Below are 22813 nucleotides of genomic sequence, written 5' to 3' on the forward strand. Positions count from 1 at the left end.
ACCCTCCGAACACAGAGATATTTCTGTCATTAAATCTTCCCTTAGCCATGGCTTTCTCAAATGAGCCCAGAGCCCAAAATTCTATTAATGGTTGGTACCGAAAAGAATTTTAAACAAAACAATGGCACCTTCCTCTGGAAGCTGTGATAGATAAGCCAGCATATTTTTATTTAATTGTGGAATAGCAATTTCTGCTATACTTAGATGCCCTGTTGTTGGAAATTAGCCCTTATCCCATATTAGGAGATAGTGCTAAATACTTTTTCACAGCCAGATACATACCAGGGTACAGTAGAATGTGCAAACAATTCCTGTTGCAAACACAGAGCCCCAGAGATCAAACCCAGTCACTATGAAAGGAGAAAAAATATTGAAAGAAGTTTCTCTAAGGAAAGTAAAAGAACAAACTTTATGAGGAAAAAGTCACAATATTTTTGTCTGTGTTCTTTGTGCGCAAATGGAAATCAAATTAGAGTTGTCTCATTAAATTTTCTCACCTCTGATAAAGATTATTTTATTACATTATTATACCTCAACCCAGCCCATAATTTTCATGTAATGCTAAAAGCCAAATTATTCCTCTTAAGATTCTAGAGCTTCCAATCTCTGCCCCAATTGTTTGTCTGTTTGTTTTTCTTAACAAAGTTAGTCTGAGTATTTTGAAACCACCTAAACGTTGACCATGAATAAATATTTCTCATTATAATCACATAGCACAATTAAATTGAATACTGAGGACTTCTAATATTACAGGTATTATTATTAAATTTCTTTCACTTTTGTTTCTTCTTTCCTTTTTATCCGTAGGATTCTTCTTTCAGAGGGGTCAGGTATAAATCTTAAAATAATTACTACAAGCACATTTTACTCATGTATTCAGAGTACCAACTTCATGAGATTGCTGAGAAAAGACCGTATATTATAGATGACCTTATTTAGTGGTTGTGTATGTACCATACAAAATTGTCAAACTTACTGTTACCAAAGGAGAAAGGGAAGGAGTAGGGATAAGTTAGTAGTATGAGATTACTGAAACACACTACTATACATACCTCACACTGGTCAGAATGGCCATCATGAAAAAATCTACAAAAGTAAATGCTGAAGAGGGTGTGGAGAAAGGGGAACCCTCTTGCACTGTTGGTGGGAATGTAAATTAATACAACCACTATGGAGAACAGTATGGAGGTTCCTTAAAAAACTAAAAATAGAATTACCATATGACCCAGCAATCCCACTACTGGGCATATATCCTAAGAAAACCATAATTCAAACAGACACATGCACCCCAGTGTTCATTGCAGCACTATTTACAATAGCCAGGTCATGGAAGCAACCTAAATGCCTATAGACAGATGAATGGTTAAAGAAGATGTGGTACACATACACAATGGAATATTACTCAGCCATAAAAAGGAATGAAATTGGGTTATTTTAGAGACATGGATGGACCTAGAGACTGTCATACAGAGTGAAGTAAGTCAGAAAGAGAAAAACAAATATTGTCGGTTAACGCATATATTTGGAATGTAGAAGAAAAGTACAGATGAACCGGTTTGCAAGGCAGAAATAGAGACACAGATGTAGAGAACAAACGTATGGATACCAAGGGGGGAGAGTGGGGGTGGGGGTGGCAGTGGTGGGATGAATTGGGAGATTGGGATTGACATGTATATACTAATATGTATAAAATAGATTACTAATAAGAACATGCTGTATAAAAAAAAAAAAAAAAGACACAGGTATCCCAGTGTTCATTGCACTATATACAATAATCAGGACATGAAAACAACCTGAATATCCAACGACAGACAAATGGTTAAAGAAGATGTGGTACATATACACACTGGAATATTACTCAGCCATAAAAAAGAATGAAATTGGGTCATTTGTAGAGTGTGGATGGACCTAGAGACTGTCATACACAGTTAAGTAAGTCAGAAAGTGAAAAACAAATATTGTATATTAACACATATATGTGGAATCTAGAAAAATGGTACAGATGAACCTATTTGCAAGGCAGGAATAGAGATGCAGATGTAGAGAACAGACATGTGAACATGGGGGGTGGGGAAGGGGAGGGTGGAATGAATTGGGAGATTAGGATTGACATATGTACACTACCATGCGTAGAATAGGCAGCTAGTGGGAACCTGCTGTATAGCACAGGGAGATCAGCTCAGTGCTCTGTGATGACCTAGATGGGTGGGATTGGGGGGGAGGGTGGGAGGGAGGTCCAACAGGGAGGGGATATATGTATACTTATAGCTGATTCACTTCATTGTATAGCAGAAACTAACACAATATTGTAAAGCAGCTATACTCCAATAGAAAAAAAAAGATAAACAACAAAGATTTACTGTATAGCACAAGGAACTATATTCAATATCTTGTAATAACTTATAATGGAAAATAACTTGCAAAAAAATATATACAACTGAATAACTTTGATGTACAATCTAACAAAACATACTGTAAATCAACCATACTTCAAAGAAAAATTGCCATAACTTCAGTGATTAGAAAACAAGCAATAATCACATTGGGTGTTTGGAACCATGTGGATAAAATCAAGTAACTAGTTATTTACATTGTTTTCAATGTTCAGTTTATAGAGCTTTATGTTGTGACAACTACAGTAATTCAAGCACCCTAACCACAGGAATGTCTCCTCAACAAGATGTTGTGTGTATATTTCTCAAGGTGACAAGGCATGTATAAAAATGTTGGACAGTGCAAGAGAGTGTCGCTAGCTCACCTTGATTGAGGGCCAGAGCAGGAGCATACACCACCACTCCTGTGTAGAGAATCTGGTGGAGAGACAAGAATCAGATGAACAGTGAGAAAAGTGACACAGAAAGTAAGTCTGCCTAAAAAATTCCTTATGACCTTAGAGCTACATTTCCTTAAACTTCTTCATCAAACAGTTCAACCCCAGGCACTCTTGTTTTGAAATCCTTGGCTACTGTAACTAATTTGCAGAAGGGATAATAAGCATGCGATGGAGGAAGAGTGTTGGACTTTTAAGATGGCTGCATATTTTGAGATTTTATGGCTAGATCTGGTATATTTCTGAAGGATATGAAAATAGGGTTCAAGTTAAGCTTTTGATTCACCCTTCCACTACCCCATCATACACATATCACCGTGACACAAACACATTTTAGCAATTTGAAATATAAATTTTAGAGTGGAGATGGAAATAATCCGTGATTAGAGCACCACGTAGGGAAAACTATCAACATGGGTGATCTTCATAGGGAGTATATCTTCAAGCTCCCAGACCTGCAGCTACTACATCGATGGAAGTGGACGGAGTCCCATTTAATTTTAAATGAAATTTCACCATTTAGAGATCCATGCGGGGTTTTAAAAGGCAAATATCTACGGACAGGTCAAGGAGCAGTGTTTCCCTCCTTTTCTTGTTCTTAAATCCTTCAGTCAGTGAGTGGGAGTTTTGATTAGAAAAGAGAAGGGAGTTAACTTCTAGCAGAAAGTTCTTGGTGAGTCACGGGAAATGCATTGAGGGTGTCCCACAGGCAAGTGTGGAGCAGAAGGAGGGCACCCTAGAACCCAGGAGAGGAGTCCAAAAGGGGAATGTGGGAATATTGGTTTGAGAGTATAGTCTTAAACAGATTTTCAGCAAAACGGGTATTTCTGGTTCAACATAGTTTACTAGTAAAAAAACAAAACAAAACAGAATTAGTTACCAGATCATTTCATATCAAAAGCAACTTGAACAGGTTAAATAAGAGTTCAAAGTAAATTTAAGAAAAAGCTTTTATTCCCTTGGTGGTTTATTTTATATATATATATATATATATATATATATATATTTGTTTGTCATTATTTGTACAGATATATGGGGTCTATGAAATGTGGAAATACCTTGATAGAATCATTTGTCTTGAAAGTGCTATCCTTAGAAGAAAGTAGTTTCTTCTTAGTGTTGAATCTTTCCTTTAATTGTGTTAATTGCCCCCTGAAATAAACAAACCCATACTTGTCACTCCCCAATCCACCTCTGCAGCAATCCTTACCCCTTACCGTCTGCAAAATATAGATGGCTGTGGCTGCATAGCGAACTGGTTTGTTGAATCGTAGTTGTAAGTACTAGAAAGAACAGAGAGAAAGACATGCAAAGAATCAGCAAGTTTTATGTAAAGGCTGCTAAGAAGGTTTTCTGTTTTCTTGGTATTTCTCTGAGTTTAGTGCTTAGTTTATAACATGATTTTACGCTTTCTGTACTTGGGAGAAAAGGAAACAAATTTGGATTATTTAAAGTCAAAGATATAGTAAAACTCAATTTTTGCTCAAGCTTCCCTTGATGGTCAAAGATAAATGTTTTTTATTTTTAAATTGTTATTGCTTCAATAAAAACCAGATTTTCTGGCTCATTATCCAGGGCTCTTCCTAGTGGATATGCTAAAGCCATTATTTCCTTTTATATCCCCACTGTTCCCAAATTCAGCTCAGGCCTTCCTTTCCTCTTTCCCAGATCAATGCAGTAGCCCCCTAACTGACCTCTCTAATTCCAAGCCTTGCCCACTCATTCCACCAACCACACACCTGCTGCATTGATTCTCCTAAAGCAGAGCTCTGGTCATGTCATGCTTTTCCTCAAACTTTCCAGTGATTCTCTATCATTGACAAAACAAAATGCACATCCCAGGCTTGACATTCTAAACCCTCTACTGTCTGAGCCACACTCTTCCTGTCTTAGCTCACATCACTAACCCTCACATGATTTGCTCTCCACATAAAATCATTATGTATAATTCAACCAGCATGTTTTGTACTCTGCAGATTTGTCCTTTGTGTAGACAGATTTTCATTGTGAGAGAGCCTCCCTCTCTCCAAATTCACCAATTCTTAGAGAATGGACCTGAGGATATGGGGAGGGAAAGGTAAGCTGTGACAAAGTCAGAGAGTGACATGGACATATATACACTACCAAACGTAAGGTAGATAGCTAGTGGGAAGAAGCCGCATAGCACAGGGAGATCAGCTCGGTGCTTTGTGACCACCTGGAGGGGTGGGATAGGGAGAGTGGGAGGGAGGAAGATGCAAGAGGGAAGAGATATGGGAACATATGTATATATACAGCTGATTCACCTTGTTATAAAGCAGAAACTAACACACCACTGTAAAGCAATTATACTCCAATAAAAATGTTAAAAAAACAAACAAAAGGATAGCCCAATTGCCATTCCTGTTCCTCCTCATACTTTCTCCTCTGAGCATTTAGGGCAACTATATTAAACTTCTTTCATATGTAATAACACTTGATCACCTTCTGCCTTGTATTTTAGTGTTGGATTCGCATACCTTACTGTATTTGTTTCGTATGGCTACTGTAACAAAATATCACAAATTTGGTGGCTTAATGCAACAGAACTGTGTTCTCTTACAGTTCTGGAAGCCAGGAGTTCAAAATCAATTTCACTGGGCCAAAATCAAAGTGTTGGCAGGGCTCTGCTCCCTCTGGAGGTCTTAGGGAAGAATTTGCTTCTTTGGGGTTTTTGGTGGCTGCAGGCAGTCCTTTAGCTTTTAGCTTTATCACTCTAATCTCTGCCTCTTTGGTCACACTGCCTTTTCTTCTGTCTGTCAAATCTCCTTCTGCCTCCCTCATATAAATGTGTTTGTACTTAAGGCCTACCTGGTTTAACCAGGATAATCTCTCCATCTCAAGATCCTTAATTTATTCAACTTTACAAAGATCTCTTTTTCTAAACCATATAAGGTATCAGTCACATGTTCCTGGGATTAGAACATTTATTATGATTTTTAGAGGGAGGGGGATGCATTTTTCAGCTTACCACACTTACTTTCCCTGGTACATGTAAACAGGGTCTTATTTTATTTTATCTTCGTCTTTCATGTATTCATTCATTTAACAAATATTTATTACTTGCCCTCTATATGGCATTCTGCTATACAATGATAGCAAATATTATATAGTTCATGTCACAAAGGATTTTACAGATTAGAGGAGACCATTAACAAATTTATACTAAAGTAAAGTTACAGTGATGGTATGTACTAAAAGAAAAGTTACAGGGAGCTGTGAACACACTAAACAGATGGATCTGATTTACTGTTGGAGGTCAAGAAAGGTATTCCTGAACAAATATTCTAGAAGGCACTAGTATTTGTCTTCCAGTGCATGATAAACATGTACTGAATGAACAAAATAAACGTTAAAAGTAGCAAATGACTTGAGGACTTAATATCCTGGTGGTAGTTCTTGGTAATAATTTCTAATTGGTAGTAGTTCTTACCTAATTTAAGAAAAATCATTCTGATTAACCCAGGAGTTTACTGATGTGTCCTTTTCCTAGAAGTGATACATAAGTAAGTGTTGATTGATGGCTTAAGGTGGAACCTTCTTTGAAACCCTAGAAAAGACTCCTCTTGACAGAATTGTGACTCAGTTTCACACTAATCCACATCTCCCAATTTACTGCTCAACCCTTCCCCCAAGGAAAGAACCACCTTATTTTCAGACCATCTTTCTTCAGACAACACATTCAGTACACTGTGAGTCAGGTAATAATCCGGTGGATGTGTGACTGAGGGCACCAGCTATGAGGAAAATATTTTTAAAGAAGTAAGGAGTAAGGGGATGGAAAAAGATATTCCATGCAAATGGAAACCAAAAGAAAGCTGGAGTAGCAATTCTCATATCAGACAAAACAGACTTTAAAATAAGGACTATTAAAAGAGACAAAGAAGGACACTACATAATGATCAAGGGATCGATCCAAGAAGAAGATAAAACAATTGTAAATATTTATGCACCCAACACAGGAGCACCTCAATACATACAGCAAATACTAACAGCCATAAAAGGGGAGATCGACAGTAACACATTCATAGTAGGGGACTTTAACACCCCACTTTCACCCATGGACAGATCATCCAAAATGAAAATAGGGCTTCCCTGGTGGCACAGTGGTTGAGAGTCCACCTGCCGATGCAGGGGACGCGGGTTCGTGCCCTGGTCCAGGAAGATCCCACATGTCCCACATGCCGCGGAGCGGCTGGGCCCATGAGCCGTGGCCGCTGAGCCTGCCCGGAGCCTGTGCGCCGCAACGGGAAAGACCACAACATTGAGAGGCCTGCGAAGCCAAAAAAAAAAAAAAAAAAAAAAAAAAAACAAAATGAAAATAAATAAGGAAACACAAGCTTTAAATGATACATTAAACAAGATGGACTTAATTGATATTTATAGGACACTCCATCCAAAAACAACAGAATACACATTTTTCTCAAGTGCTCATGGAACATTCTCCAGGATACATCATATCTTGGGTCACAAATCAAGCCTTGGTAAATTTAAGAAAATTGAAATTGTATCAAGTATCTTTTCTGACCACAAAGCCATGAGACTAGATATCAATTACAGGAAAAGATCTGTAAAAAATACAAACACATGGAGGCTAAACAATACACTACTTAATAATGAAGTGATCACTGAAGAAATCAAAGAGGAAATAAAAAATACTTAGAAACAAATGACAATGGAGACACAATGACCCAAAACCTATGGGATGCAGCAAAAGCAGTTCTAAGGGGGAAGTTTATAGCAAAACAAGCCCATCTTAAGAAGCAGGAAACACCTCGAATAAACAACCTAACTTTGCACCTCAAGCAATAGGAGAAAGAAGAACAAAAAAACCCCAAAGCTAGCAGAAGGAAAGAAATCATAAAAATCAGATCAGAAATAAATGAAAAAGAAATGAAGGAAACGATAGCAAAGATCAATAAAACTAAAAGCTGGTTCTTTGAGAAGATAAACAAAATAGATAAACCACTAGCCAGACTCATCAAGATAAAAAGGGAGAAGACTCAAATCAATAGAATTAGAAATGAAAAAGGAGAAGTAACAACTGACACTGCAGGAATAAAAAAAATCATGAGAGATTACTACAAGCAACTCTATGCCAATAAAATGGACAATCTGGAAGAAATGGACAAATTCTTAGAAATGCACAACCTGCCAAGACTGAATCAGGAAGAAATAGAAAATATGAACAGACCAATCACAAGCACTGAAATTGAAACTGTGATTTAAAATCTCCCAACAAATAAAAGCCCAGGACCAGATGGCTTCACAGGTGAATTCTATCAAACGTTTAGAGAAGAGCTAACACCTATCCTTCTCGAACTCTTCCAAAATACAGCAGAGGGAGGAACACTCCCAAACTCATTCTACGAGGCCACCATCACCTTGATACCAAAACCAGACAAGGATGTCACAAAGAAAGAAAACTACAGGCCAATATCACTGATGAACATAGATGCAAAAATCCTCAACAAAATACTAGCAAAAAGAATCCAACAGCACATTAAAAGGATTATACACCATGATCAAGTGGGGTTTATTCCAGGAATGCAAGGATTCTTCAATATACGCAAATCTATCAATGTGATAAACCATATTAACAAACTGAAGGAGAAAAACCATATGACCATCTCAATAGATGCAGAGAGCTTTCGACAAAATTCAACACCCATTTATGATAAAAACCCTGCAGAAAGTAGGCATAGAGGGAACTTTCCTCAACATAATAAAGGCCATATATGACAAGCCCACAGCAAACATCATCCTCAATGGTGAAAAACTGAAAGCATTTCCACTAAGATCAGGAACAAGACAAGGTTGCCCACTCTCACCACTCTTATTCAACATAGTTTTGGAAGTTTTAGCCACAGCAATCAGAGAAGAAAAGGAAATAAAAGGAATCCAGATCGGAAAAGAAGAAGTAAAGCTGTCACTGTTTGCAGATGACATGATACTATACATAAAGAATCCTAAAGATGCTACCAGAAAACTACTAGTGCTAATCAATGAATTTGGTAAAGTAGCAGGATACAAAATTAATGCACAGAAATCTCTGGCATTCCTATATACTAATGATGAAAAATCTGAAAGTGAAATCAAGACAACACTCCCATTTACCATTGCAACAAAAAGAATAAAATATCTAGGAATAAACCTACCTAAGGAGACAAAAGACCTGTATGCAGAAAATTATAAGACACTGATGAAAGAAATTAAAGATGATACAAATAGATGGAGAGATATACCATGTTCTTGGATGGGAAGAATCAACATTGTGAAAATGACTCTACTACCCAAAGCAATCTACAGATTCAATGCAATCCCTATCAAACTACCACTGGCATTTTTCACAGAACTAGAATAAAAAATTTCGCAATTTGTATGGAAACACAAAAGACCCCGAATAGCCAAAGCAATCTTGAGAACGAAAAAAGGAGCTGGAGGAATCAGGCTCCCTGACTTCACACTATACTACAAAGCTACAGTAATCAAGACAGTATGGTACTGGCACAAAAACAGAAAGATAGATCAGTGGAACAGGATAGAAAGCCCAGAGATAAACCCACGCACATATGAACACCTTATCTTTGATAAAGGAGGCAGGAATGTACAGTGGAGAAAGGACAGCCTCTTCAATAAATGGTGCTGGGAAAACTGGATAGGTACATGTAAAAGTATGAGATTAGATCACTCCCTAGCACCATACACAAAAATAAGCTCAAAATGGATTAAAGACCTAAATGTAAGGCCAGAAACTATCAAACTCTTAGAGGAAAACATAGGCAGAACACTCTATGACATAAATCACAGCAAGATCCTTTCTGACCCACCTCCTAGAGTAATGGAAATAAAAACAAAAATAAACAAATGGGACCTAATGAAACTTCAAAGCTTTTGCACAGCAAAGGAAACCATAAACAAGAGGAAAAGACAACCCTCAGAATGGGAGAAAATATTTGCAAATGAAGCAACTGACAAAGGATTAATCTCCAAAATTTACAAGCAGCTCATGCAGCTCAATAACAAAAAAACGAACAACCCAATCCAAAAATGGGCAGAAGACCTAAATAGACATTTCTCCAAAGAAGATATACAGAATGCCAACAAACACATGAAAGAATGCTCAACATCATTAATCATTAGAGAAATGCAAATCAAAACTACAATGAGATATCATCTCACACCAGTCAGAATGGCCATCATCAAAAAAATCTAGAAACAATAAATGCTGGAGAGGGTGTGGAGAAAAGGGAGCACTCTTGCACTGCTGGTGGGACTGTGAATTGGTTCAGCCACTATGGAGAACAGTATGGAGGTTCCTTAAAAAACTACAAATAGAATTACCATATGACCCAGCAATCCCACTACTGGGCATATACCCTGAGAAAACCAAAATTCAAAAAGAGTCATGTACCAAAATGTTCATTGTAGCTCTATTTACAATAGCCCGGAGATGGAAACAACCTAAGCGCCCATCATCGGATGAATGGATCAAGAAGATGTGGCACATATATACAATGGAATATTACTCAGCCTTAAAAAGAAATGAAATTGAGCTATTTGTAATGAGATGGATAGACCTAGAGTCTGTCATACAGAATGAAGTAAGTCAGAAAGAGAAAGACAAATACCGTATGCTAACACATATATATGGAATTTAAGGAAAAAAAAATGTCATGAAGAACCTAGGGGTAAGACAGGAATAAAGACGCAGACCTACTGTAGAACGGACTTGAGGATATGGGGAGGGGGAAGGGTGAGCTTTGACAGGGCGAGAGAGAGTCATGGACATATACACACTAACAAACGTAGTATGGTAGATAGCTAGGGGGAAGCAGCCGCAAGGAACAGGGATATTAGCTCGGTGCTTTGTGATAGCCTGGAGGGGTGGGATAGGGAGAGTGGGAGGGAGGGAGACGCGAGAGGGAAGACATATGGGAACATATGTATATGTATAACTGACTCACTTTGTTATAAAGCAGAAACTAACACACCATTGTAAAGCAATTATACCCCAATAAAAATGTTTAAAAAAAAAAAAGGAGTAAGGAAGTCACTGAGCAAGAAGCTGAAAGTCTCAGCTATCATAGGATAAAAAACAGTGCAAAACTTTTAAGCTGAAGACAACATGGGTTCAAATCACATGTCCTTGGAAAGATTAGTTTATTGCACTGAACGATGGCCACCTCTTTCTAAAATTGGCATTTGTAGGATCTAATGGTATAGTGTACGATAACGTCAAGTGCAAGGACAGGAATATAGTGGGATCTTAGTGACTGTAGTAGTCATTGTGGGTGTGACCCCTGGAGCTTATTGGCACTCTCTGTCCCAGTACATGTTGATAGCATCTAACTGCACCATGATTTTCTGCTTGAGGGCTTTATCTCACCCCTTGCACAGGGCAGACTAGAAGTACTTGGGGGTGTTATCATTGTCTTTCAGCCAATGACAAAAGGAAGTTGGACCAAAAATTCCCAGTTATTTTCATTTCAAGGAGGCCAACCCTGATATGTAATCTGTACTGTCCCCCAGAAATCCCCAGCGAGATAGAACCTCCGTTGCTCACAATAACAGCCTGCTCAAAAACATACCTTTATTGGTTTCCTTTTTTTCCATGTCTTACTTGCCACTTGCCTACCAATACTTAATAAAATCATTTCCCCCCAAAATGACTTGCATTAAACTCCTTGTCTCAGAATTTGCTTCTGGGGGAACACAACTTAAGACGGTGGTATTTCTACCAAATATGATTCAAGTGGAGACTGCAAAATTGCTTGTAATGAGCTATGTCTTCTGGTTGACAGGGATTCTTTTCCCATCACATGAAGAACCCAGGATAGCCTACTAGAGGATGAAACCAAGTGTAGTATGCTACAAGCTGTCCCATCTGAGTTCCCCTAGACCAACGAGCCACTAACCAACCCACTAGCTGATGGCAATTACAGAGATGGCCCCAAATAAGAGCAGAAGAACCTTACTGTCTTACTAGACTCTCCTGAGCTCAAGTCAGATTATTGATCCACAAAATTGTGAGCAGGTAAAATTGTTGGCTTAAGAAATTTATTTTGGGATGGTATGTTACACAGCAATAGATAACTGATATAAAATGTGGTATCAGAAGTGGAGAAACGTAACAAAACCCAAACTATGTGATATTGGCTTTGGGACTGTTTGGGATATGAAGTCCAGGAAAGCAAAAGAGAAATTGTTCCTGAAAAATGGAAAGGTAGGGAGAAAACTGCTATAGGAATCAGCAAAAGTCAATGGTTTTAACATCTCAGTTTAGTTCCTCTAAATTCAGTCAATTCAGTCAAACTAGAGAGACAGTATTAAGAAAAATATATATGAAAATAAAAAAGAACTAGATCAGAAGTAAGACACCTTGAATTCTAGTTTGAGCTTTGCCACTATCTCACTCTGTAATCTAAGCCTCTAGTTTCTCATCCATGAAATAAGAGACTGTTCGAACTGCATAATTCTCCATCTGAAAGATTGTATTCACTCACTCACGTATCCAATGGTCATCCTGGATCGGTGTATAGCTTTAAATACAGTCAAAAGTAAAAACGGAAGTTCAGCAGAAAAGTTGCATGCTTTGTGCTTGCTTTTAAAAATAGCACAGGTGGGCTTCCCTGGTGGCGCAGTGGTTGAGAGTCCGCCTGCCGATGCAGGGGACACGGGTTCGTGCCCCGGTCCGGGAAGATCCCACATGCCGCGGAGCGGCTAGGCCTGTGAGCCATGGCCGCTGAGCCTGCGCGTCCGGAGCCTGTGCTCCGCAACGGGAAAGGCCACGACAGTGACAGCCCCGCGTACAGCAAAAAAAAAAAAAAAAAAGTAAAAATAGCACAGGTAACATTTACCATCATGTTCGACTATTTTCAAAACCCCATACCTGATATAGCCACACTATTTTCCATCTCAGGAAATAAGTCCACTTTTCATGTTGGTTCAAGTATCATGGAGCCATCCTTGACTCCTCTTTCTGTCTCACTCCCCACATGCAATTCATAAAATAATCCTGGCACCTCCTCCCCACCCTTTCAAAATTTCACTTGCATCATCCCCTCTGTCTCCACGCTAATACCATCATTCTTGCCTAGATTACAGCAATAGCTTCCTAACTAGACCCCCTGCTTCAGCAGTAAAAACCTTATAATTACCCTCAGCATACAGCTAGAGTAATACTCTTAAAATACAAATCACATTACAGCACTCTTCTGCCCAAACAGTGCAATGACCCATCCCACTGAGAGTAAACACCAATCCTTATAATGACCTAAAAAGGCCTCATAACATTGGTTTAGACCCTATCACACCCTAAATATGCATTTACAACAAATATTTTGTCACTTTATTTACTGTACTGAAATAATAATAATGATATCTTATACCTACACACCTAATTTCTCAAATTTTAAATATAATTACTAAAATGCCACAGATGTAATTTAAAGGAGAACTAAAAGGAAAGCAATTTACAGGAAAAAAAAAGTGTATAATCTATGCTTAGAAAACACTATGGAAGAAGTAGTAGCCTGGGCATTATAATGAAAAAGTCTGGATTAGAGAGAAGTAGGTAGTTCAGAAACTATTTAGTTTAAGAAGTCCAAGAAGAATGAGAAAGCAGGTAGACATCAGCTCACAGGTAGTGTTAAGGGTAAATAACAGCATGCTGGATCTATTAATGTTTGATAAGAGAAAGAAGAAAATAACTCTAAGTGGAGTGGAGACAACATGATGAGACCAATTATAAACTGTCCAAGTGGAGATAATGAAAATGTATGATAGTGCAAATGAGCTGAGCCTAATTTATAACTTGAGGGTGAGAACAGTTCCTTATGCTTTGACATGGGAGAGGATAGTGACAAAGTAGCACAGGTGACATAGATTAGTCTTGAAATCCCCCTGCATATCAAAACATTTAAATAAGTTGGCTATTGCCAATCCCAAAACACAATGGCTTAAAAACCAAGGACTTAATATTTCTCACAATTATTAGGATTGGCTGGGTGATTCCTCTACTTGATTCTCCAGGGCTGCCATGGGGCTGCAATCAATGGGAAGGTCAGCTGGGGGAGAAAATCCAAGATGGCATCACTCACATGTCTGGTGATTGGTGTTGGCTGCTGGCCAGTGTGCTTCTGTTCTTCTCTACTTGTTCACTCATCCTCCAGAAGCTAGAACAACTAGACCCACTTCCTGACATAGCTTATATCAGGACAATATTCCAAGAAGGCAAAGGCAGAAGCTATAAGCCTCATGAGACTTAAGCTCCCAATTCACACATCACTTCTGCCACATGCTATTGGTCAAAGCAAGTCACAAGCAAGTCACCATCCCAGATTCAAGAGGTCAGGAAATAGACTCTACCCTTTCAGTTTTAACTACTTCAAAAGATCCTGGTAAGAATATCTATGGCTAGGTAGCAGAAGATGGATGATGAACAAATAAACATAAATTCAAGTTTCTATACAGAGATTGGTAGAAATTTGGGGACGGTAACAACAACAAGAACAATAATGATAAATAATATAAAACTCTTCCATGGCATTTACAACTTGCCAGGCTCTGTTAAAAGTATTTGCATATAATAACTCATTTACTCCTCACAGACATTCTTTAAGATAGGTAGTTTTATTATTCTTATTTTACATATGTGAAAATCAGGTACAGAGAGGGTAAGTCATTTTCCCAAAGTCATACAGCTAGTTAAGCAGCAGAGCTAGTATTCAAAGCCAAGTAGCCTGAGTTTAAAGTTCATACTTTTAACCCCTATGCCACACTGCTAATTCTTATAAAGAAAGAGGCAGTCCCAAAATATGTACTTTACACAATCTGAATTTCTTCTTATTAGGGTACTACAATTTAGAAAATATGTAAAGGGCAAAGGTAAATGGTAAATTAAATTCAGTGAAATGCTTATATGTCGTCCTCTATCTGTACTGTCTCAAATCTCTTCAGTTATATACTTGCAATTGGTTTAATGTAGTAACTGAACTGTTTTACTAAAACTGTACAATCCACTGTACAACCTTGACTAAGTCATTTATCTGTATCTCCGTTTTCTTAGCTGAAAAGTGACAATACACAATGTTCTTTGTGCTTTGCAGAATACTGATGTTAATAATAATACAAGTAATAACATCAGCTTTCCTTCATTGAGAATCTCCTACAAGTTAGACAGTATATTAGATGTTTACCTACATGTTCTCATTTAACCATTGAAGTAGCCTGGTGGGCTTGACTTTGTTATTTCTGTTCTACAGATGGAAGGTGTATGTGTCTGTAGATGTCTTTGGATACAAGTGTATCTGTATCCAAAGCTTAAGCTTTCCCCAATAACACTGCAATATTTTTTCCCATGATGTATAATTGCCCTGAAAATAAGAGTGTTTTTCAACTATCATGTGTTATCATCAAGACAATGTGTATCACTAGAGAAAAAAACAAGAATAACAAAACATGTTCAAGTGGAGAGGAAACAGCAACTACCTCCCAAAGTGAAGACGAAGGAAGTAGTTGTCTTACCTCATATGTGCTGGTGATGCCAGATCTGTAGAACACAGGGAGAAAGAGCTCTGATGTGAAGATAATCACAAATGCATACGCAACGAAGAAGATGATGAAGGATGCCCCAAAGCGGTAGACCTCAGCCGGGGTCCCCAGGACAGTGACAGCGGACATGAAGCTGGCTGTCAGAGACAATGCCACGGGGCCAAAGGTCATTTGCCGTCCCCCAACCAGAAACTCCCTTGAAGTTGCCTTTTTTCTCTCCCTAATGGCAAAGAACACCCCAATTCCAGAGGAAATGACAAAGAGGGCTGCAAAGACGACATAATCCCAAACTTCAAAGTTCTTCACCTCCATGCTGGGAAGTATGGCACCAGAGAGTCGCTCTCAACCTGGTCTCAGGGAGAATTTCTTTCCAAAAGCAAAGCTCAGTAGAGTAGATGCTTTTCCAGGAGAGGAGACTGTGGTTGTGTGAAGAGAATGATGACCAGAGGCACTGTGTAGCACTTCGGAAACCAAGTTGTACTCAGGGAAGATCTCAAAAGTTGACGACAAAGAGGGATCTGGTAGTGGTACCAACAGATGAGAACTTGAAATCTGACCCTGGCCTGGAGCTGTCTTTTCCTCTGCTAAAGCATATGCCACAGAGAAGGAATTCGGATGTGTTCCAAAATTAATAACCACTGGGGGTGGAATGAACTTGCCAGATAACATGCTCTTTAATCTCCTAGATTTTTTTAAACTTAAGGTTAAACATTACTGGGAACCATAGAAGTGATACAAGTTCACCACCTCAGCATTTTTAATGAGTGAAACAGAATCTGTAAAATGCCAACACAACTATCACCTGTACCTTCCTTCCGAGTAAGGGAGGGTGAAGGTGTGTCCCTGCAACTCCATGAGACAGTGGGTGTGGGGGAAAAGGAGTAAAGAACGAGGGATCAGGAGACCTTTGCTCAAGTTGGTGCAAACCTAAGTGAGCTGTGATATTGCTGATGAAATATTTAACCCCTCGGAGCTTCATCTGGAACATGGAATAATAACACCTCAGAGGGTTATGATGAGTCTTTAAGTGTCTCTGACTTTCTGACCCTCTTTTTTCTGATCAATAATTAGCTATTATGTGTGCTTATAGTGAAACACCCTGGAACATAATAGAGTTGACTCTCTTTTGACTCTAGGCTTCAGAAAATAAATTTACCAATAATTAATAAATCTTTTGTAGTCCTCAGTTTTATCTTTTCTGTCTCTCCTTCATTTTGACCCATTCACAACTCTTGTACAAAGAGGTTAAGTTTTAGTTAAGACCAGGACAAATGAGAGAAAGAAGGTAAGAATCCAGTTATAGATTCTTTTTCTTATGTGCCTTAAAATTATTTCTATTTTTCCTCTTTTTTATTTTTTTAATGTTACATTGGAGTATAGTCGATTAACAATGTGTTGTGTTAGTTTCAGGTGTACAGCAAAGTGATTCAGTTATACACATACATATACATATACATGTAGATATTCTTTTTCAAATTCCTTTCCCATTAAGGTTATTACAGAATACTGAGCAGAATTCCCTGTGCTATAAAGTAGGTCCTTGTTGGTTATCTATGTAAAATATAGCAGTGTGTACATGTCAATCCCACACTCCCTATCTATCCCTCCCCCCAGCCTTCCCCACTGGTAACCATAAGTTCATTCTCTAAGTCTGTGAGTCTGTTTCTGTTTTGTACAGCAAAGGAAACCATAAACAAGACCAAAAGACAACCCTCAGAATGGGAGAAAATATTTGTAAATGATGCAACTGACAAGGGATTAGTCTCCAAAATTTACAAACAGCTCATGGAGCTCAATATCAAAAAAAACAAACAACCCAATCAAAAAAATGGACAGAAGACCTAAATAGACATTTCTCCAAAGAAGACATACAGATGGCCCAGAGGCACATGAAAAGATGCTCAACATCACTAATTATTAGAGAAATGCAAATCAAAACTACAATGAGATATCACCTCACACTGGTCAGAATGGCCATCATCAAAAAAATCTACAAATGATAAATGCTAGAGAGGGTGTGGAGACAAGGGAACCCTCCTACACTGTTTGTGGGAATGTAAGTTGGTACAGCCACTATGGAGAGCAGTATGGAAGTTCCTTAAGAAACTAAAAATAGAACTACCATATGATCTAGCAATCCTACTCCTGGGCATATATCTGCAGAAAAACGTGGTTTGAAAGGATACACACACCCCAATGTTCATTGCAGCATTGTTTACAATAACCAAGACATGGAGGCAACATAAATGTCCATTGACAGGTGAATGGATAAAGAAGATGCAGTACATATATGCGATGGAATATTACTCAGCCATTAAAAAGAATGAAATCATGCCATTTGCAGCTATATGGATGGACCTGGAGATTATCATACTAAGTAAAGTCAGTCAGACAGAGAAAGACAAATATCATATGATATCACTTACATGTGGAATTTTAAAAAAATGATAGAAATGAACTTATTTACAAAACAGTTACAGATTCTTGATTCTGCTCCTATTAGACTCTGTTTATTGTTCTGAAGTACCCCCAGCAAACCTCTGGAGGACAATTTCTCTACATCATTCATGCTTCTCCTGCCTTCTCAAAGGTCTTCCCCAACACCATCCCTACAAAACCAGTATGTTCCACAAGATCTAGTTCATGTCTACCTTGCTCTGTGGAGCCTTCCCTGACTCACATCTCCTGCTGCTCTCGCCCCCAACTCCTGTAGGAAACAGGCTCCCTTGGTACTCACTTTTTACTCTGAGAATATCCTCACCTATTTTAAAGAATCTCTATGTGTATATCTGTATGAGCAAGTCAGCAGTTGTAGATGACCAACTCATTGAAGGCAGAGGCACAAGGCCTGGTCCAGAGTGCCCAGTACATAGTTATTATGTAGCTATACATAGTTAGCTATTGTAGAAAGTAAGGAACTCATCCAAAAAACAAAAGAAGAAAACAAAAATTATCCATAACGTCCAAGGCCAGAAATGTTTCCTATCAAACAGAGGAAACTTTAATTTTGTTTTTGACATCTGAGTAACTGAATGAATCTTTGATTATTTGTTTAGTCTGGGTACTGTCTGCACTCCCTACTTTGATCCATGGATTTGAATTTGACCACACAAAGCTTTGATGGCTGAAATATGCTTTTAGTTGCAAAGAAATGTGCAAAAACTCTGCCAGGAGTTGTCTCTGTCCTGTTGTTTAAATTCCTCCTCTAAGTTTACACAGTTGATATAATCAGGGTTAATGGGAAAAATAGGTCTTTAATATTTTGTCTTAACCTTGGCTTTTACTAATTTGTACCGTGGGGTATTCTAATTATATAACAGATTTTTATTTGTTAACAGTCTCAGCAGAAAATCAGAGCTCCAGCTTTCAGAAGCTTAACTATTTTATGCTTTAATATTAACATCAATTAAGTGTTAATGTTCAATCCACAAGGCATGTGGACAACTTGTACAAGTCTGGTGAATATTAATTCAAAACACTATTATTACATCAATGAAGTCCAGAGGCTAAATACTGGAGGCTTGTAGGTGAACTGTTGATGAGTACTGCTGATTCAATTAACCTTCATCAAGAAACAATATTATCTACATGGCTTCCACTAGTCTTGGACTTCAAAACAGTGGGAAGCCGAGTGGCTAATGGTTCGGGATGTGAACCTCACGCCTCTCACAGTAAAGTATTTCTTGCTTCCAACATTTTGCTGATTATAAGGCACAGCATTACTATATTAATTTAATTCTCAGTTATTTTCTATTTCTTTACACTTTCTCCCTTTGGTAGTATCCGGTGTCTTCATACTCTCTGTCTATCCCATTGAAACTCACTCTATATAAGGTTCATGCTGATTATAAAGCATAACACCCATTTATTCATAACTTTTCAGGGAAAACAAAAAGCCAACACATTCAATGGCTATGTAAGTTAGAAAGTACATCCCTATGTCAGAAATACTAACATGGGAGGAGAACAAAGGAAAATGTGCTTCTTTGGAGAAATCTCAGTATCTCCTGCACCCTCTTGCAGGGGCCTCCAAGGCCACCACCTCTACTTTATTCCTTTAGTGTAAAGCTGGGACCCTTGTTAGAATGTAGACACCATCACCTGCCACACACACACTCACACACACACACACACACACACACACACACACACACACACTACCTTAACAAGGCCCAGCTACTCAATTACCCTCTTGCCTAATAGGTTAGGTTTGTAGTTGTGATCATTAGTAGGCTCTGTAGTGTAAAATAGTTCTGCACCTGGTATAGAGTATTTACAATGGAAAAGAGGAAAACAGTTGGACTTTGAATGCTACCGAGGTAAGGGTGGGGGGAAGGGTAAAGAACTGGAAGGATAGGGCAACCAGGGAAAAGAACCACAGTTGCAATATTCCCAATCGCAGGCTATGCACACCATGTTTACGTTGGCCTAAGACAGAAAGGAGGAAAATAGGATAGGACTTGTCCATTTTGAGATTGCATTATCACTATATTACCTTTTCATGGCTGTTATTTTGTTTTGTTTTGAATTTGGACAGGGAAGTGGCATGATCAGAACTGTGCCTCAGATAGATGAATTCATTCTAATAATTTTACATGATGAATGAATTATTTAATCCAGTGGACATTATTAAGGGTGACTCAGAGAACTCCCCACATGGTAAGTAAGCTGCTTAGATCAGGTTATGAAAGCAGTCCTCCCCATAGAGTTCTTCTCTCAATGATCATGCCTATCAAACCAACCCCTAGGAGACAAACTAGTGTGCCAAGCTACAGTTGAACAGAAATTATTGTGCTTTTTTTTCAAACGCAAAGGGACTGCACCCATTTTTCTCTTCCAAGGGAAATTGAATAATTCCTATCCTGAGGAAGATAATTCTATATAATTCTTACAGAGACTGATGAAGAAGGGACCACATCCAAGAATTTTACCATGAAAGAGAAAAACTACAAATCCAGAGTTTTTACTCCTCCTTTGAGCAGAAGACATGGCCTGGAGCTCTGTTGTAGAAGTCTCTTGATTAGCTAGTATTTTTATGAATATAGAAAGGTTAGGTTTGAGGAGAAAGTGAAGAAGCAAAAACTCTGCCTACAAATTAATTAATTTTTTTTCTTCTTTTATCCTTGGGAATGACGTTAGAGACATGGCATAGGAGTAAAGACAAGGAAATGGTACACAAATATGGATGGAGGCAGGGACATTTCTCAAAACTAGTGAGACTGTCTCAGTATAAGGGAGAGCCAAAGGGATTTTAACAATGGAAATAATTAATATTAAACGTTAAATTTATTCTAGCTTTGTTGAGATATAATAACACATAACATGTGTAAGTTTAAGGTGTACAACATGATGATTTGATGCACTTATATACTGCAAAATTGTTACAACAGTAGGATTCCATAACATCACTCCACATAATTACCCCTTTTTGGTGAAGGGAAGGGTGAGAACATTTAAGATCTACTGTCTTAGCAACTGCCCAATATATAATACAATATTATTAACTATAGTCACCATACTGTCCATTAGACCCCCAAATAAATGTTAAGTTTTAGCCATGTTGTGCTGGAGTGTAGTTTCTGTCTTTTCTCCTAACCTTTAGGGAAAACCTCCTATATCACTGGTATTGTATTGATGTTTTATCATTTAATTAAAGGGAAAAAAAATCTGTGTTCATCTTTGATCTCACAATGGAGCAGGATGACAGAATATTAGTGAAGGAAGAGAGACACGAAGGGGATTGAGAACCCGGAAGAAACAAAAATTGGAGAAAGAGCTTCTGAGAGCTTTATGATCTTTGAGGTTAAGTAGGGAAGACCACTTGGTATTCTATCAGAGTCAGGATATGGAGATTTATTTCTTGTCTTTCTTTTCCTCCCACCCTTCTCCCTTCCCCTCCCTCCCTCCCTCCCTACCTCTTCCTTCCTTCCTTCCTTCCTTCCTTCCTTCCTCCCTTTCCTTCTTTCTTTTTTTCTTCCAAATATTAAAGAGAGGAGTTATCTGAAAAGGCTGGAACATTTAGGGCACCAAAGTGTTGACATTTGAATTTCATTCACATATTCTCACTAGAAAAATATTTGTTTCCCAAGCCCTGGTGAGATATAGTGGAAAACATCCTTTATCTGCAACAAGGACCAAATTTCTTTCTCCACCCTCTCACTAAACAATCATGATTTTTGGACACATTACTCGTTCTGAGCTACCACATTTGAAAATGGTATATCATGTTAATAATTAGATAATTAGGTAAATTTAAGTACCTAAATTACCTTTTCAAGACTGCTCAAATGTCACCTTCCTTGACCAAATGTCACCTTCCTTGACCAAACAATCTATTTAAATTGCAAACAACCACATTCTAAATCTCTACTCTCTTCATTCTCCATAAAATGTATCTCCTACTAATATATCATATAATATTTTAAATGTTAACATCTCCCCACTAGAGTATAAGCTCCATAAAGGGCTCTATTTTGTTCTCTGAGGTACTCTTAGTACCTAGACGTTTCTGTCCATAGTAGACATTCAACAAATTAAATTATATGAGTTCTAGGGGTTTCTTTCAACTTTATAATCTATGTTTAAATCTTGTTTTACTGAGAAAAAAGGAAAACTAAAAGAAAATTTTCCAAGATTTTTTTTAAAAAGCTGAAATATCCCATCTAAATAAAAACTGAAATTTATATTTCATTCTATTAGATTCTCGAATTCATTATAGCTAAATCTGACAGTAGTTAAAACTTTATTCATTCATTCTACATACACTTAACAAATTTGAACAATGGTGATTTGCAAGTTTAAGAGGCAAATTTCAGAGTCCAGCAGAGAACATCATTTAATATTAAAACAGACTAATGGCACCACACGTCTACCATAAACAAGTAGAACACTTAAAGTGAATGTGTAGTTGGGAGGGTAATTGAGTGTGAGGCTCAAGGTTCTTTGTTAAACATCCTTAGTTACCAAGCAACCCCTCCATTTTAGAATGGCAAAGGGGAAAACCACCAGCACGATCTACTATGAACTTGATTTTGTTAAATAAGCGTAAAAGGAAGGAATTTCTTGTTTGTTTCAGGCTTCTAACCATTAAAATAGAACTTTTGAATAAGTTTCAAAACGGAACAGAACTTACTATGTGTCTGACACTTTCATATATCATATCGTTTTGGTCCCTATACAGCTATAAAAATCTGTTAAAATGAGTGTCAATAGTCCCATCTTGCAAATGGAAGAAAATACACATAGAAATGCTTTGTCCAAATCAAGATCAAGTTCACACAGTCACTAAGCGGTGGTTTTAGCCTCAAATTCTATGCTCTTTGTACTGAGTGTGTCTAACAAAGACAATTTCTACTTACTCACTTTTCCAGGTTTGATGGGGAGACTTTTTTTTTTTTTTTTTTTTTTTTT

General features: G+C 37.9%; 1 protein-coding gene across 1 annotated transcript in view; it reads right to left on the reverse strand.

Annotated features, from left to right (window-relative positions):
- The window catches only part of SLC5A12 (solute carrier family 5 member 12), a 50019-nt gene extending 34012 nt beyond the window's left edge, over positions 1 to 16007 (reverse strand). Inside the window, exons 1-4 of the mRNA XM_032641832.1 lie at positions 15377 to 16007; positions 4048 to 4113; positions 2759 to 2810; positions 283 to 350 (exon numbers count right to left, since the gene is read on the reverse strand). Of these exons, the coding sequence (XP_032497723.1) occupies positions 283 to 350; positions 2759 to 2810; positions 4048 to 4113; positions 15377 to 15715 (525 nt within the window). The 5' untranslated portion in view covers positions 15716 to 16007. The remainder of the gene's footprint in view (positions 1 to 282; positions 351 to 2758; positions 2811 to 4047; positions 4114 to 15376) is intronic.
- Positions 16008 to 22813: the final 6806 nt, after the last annotated feature.

Source organism: Phocoena sinus, chromosome 8, assembly GCF_008692025.1.
Source record: "Phocoena sinus isolate mPhoSin1 chromosome 8, mPhoSin1.pri, whole genome shotgun sequence".
NCBI classification, from domain to species: Eukaryota; Metazoa; Chordata; class Mammalia; order Artiodactyla; family Phocoenidae; genus Phocoena; species Phocoena sinus.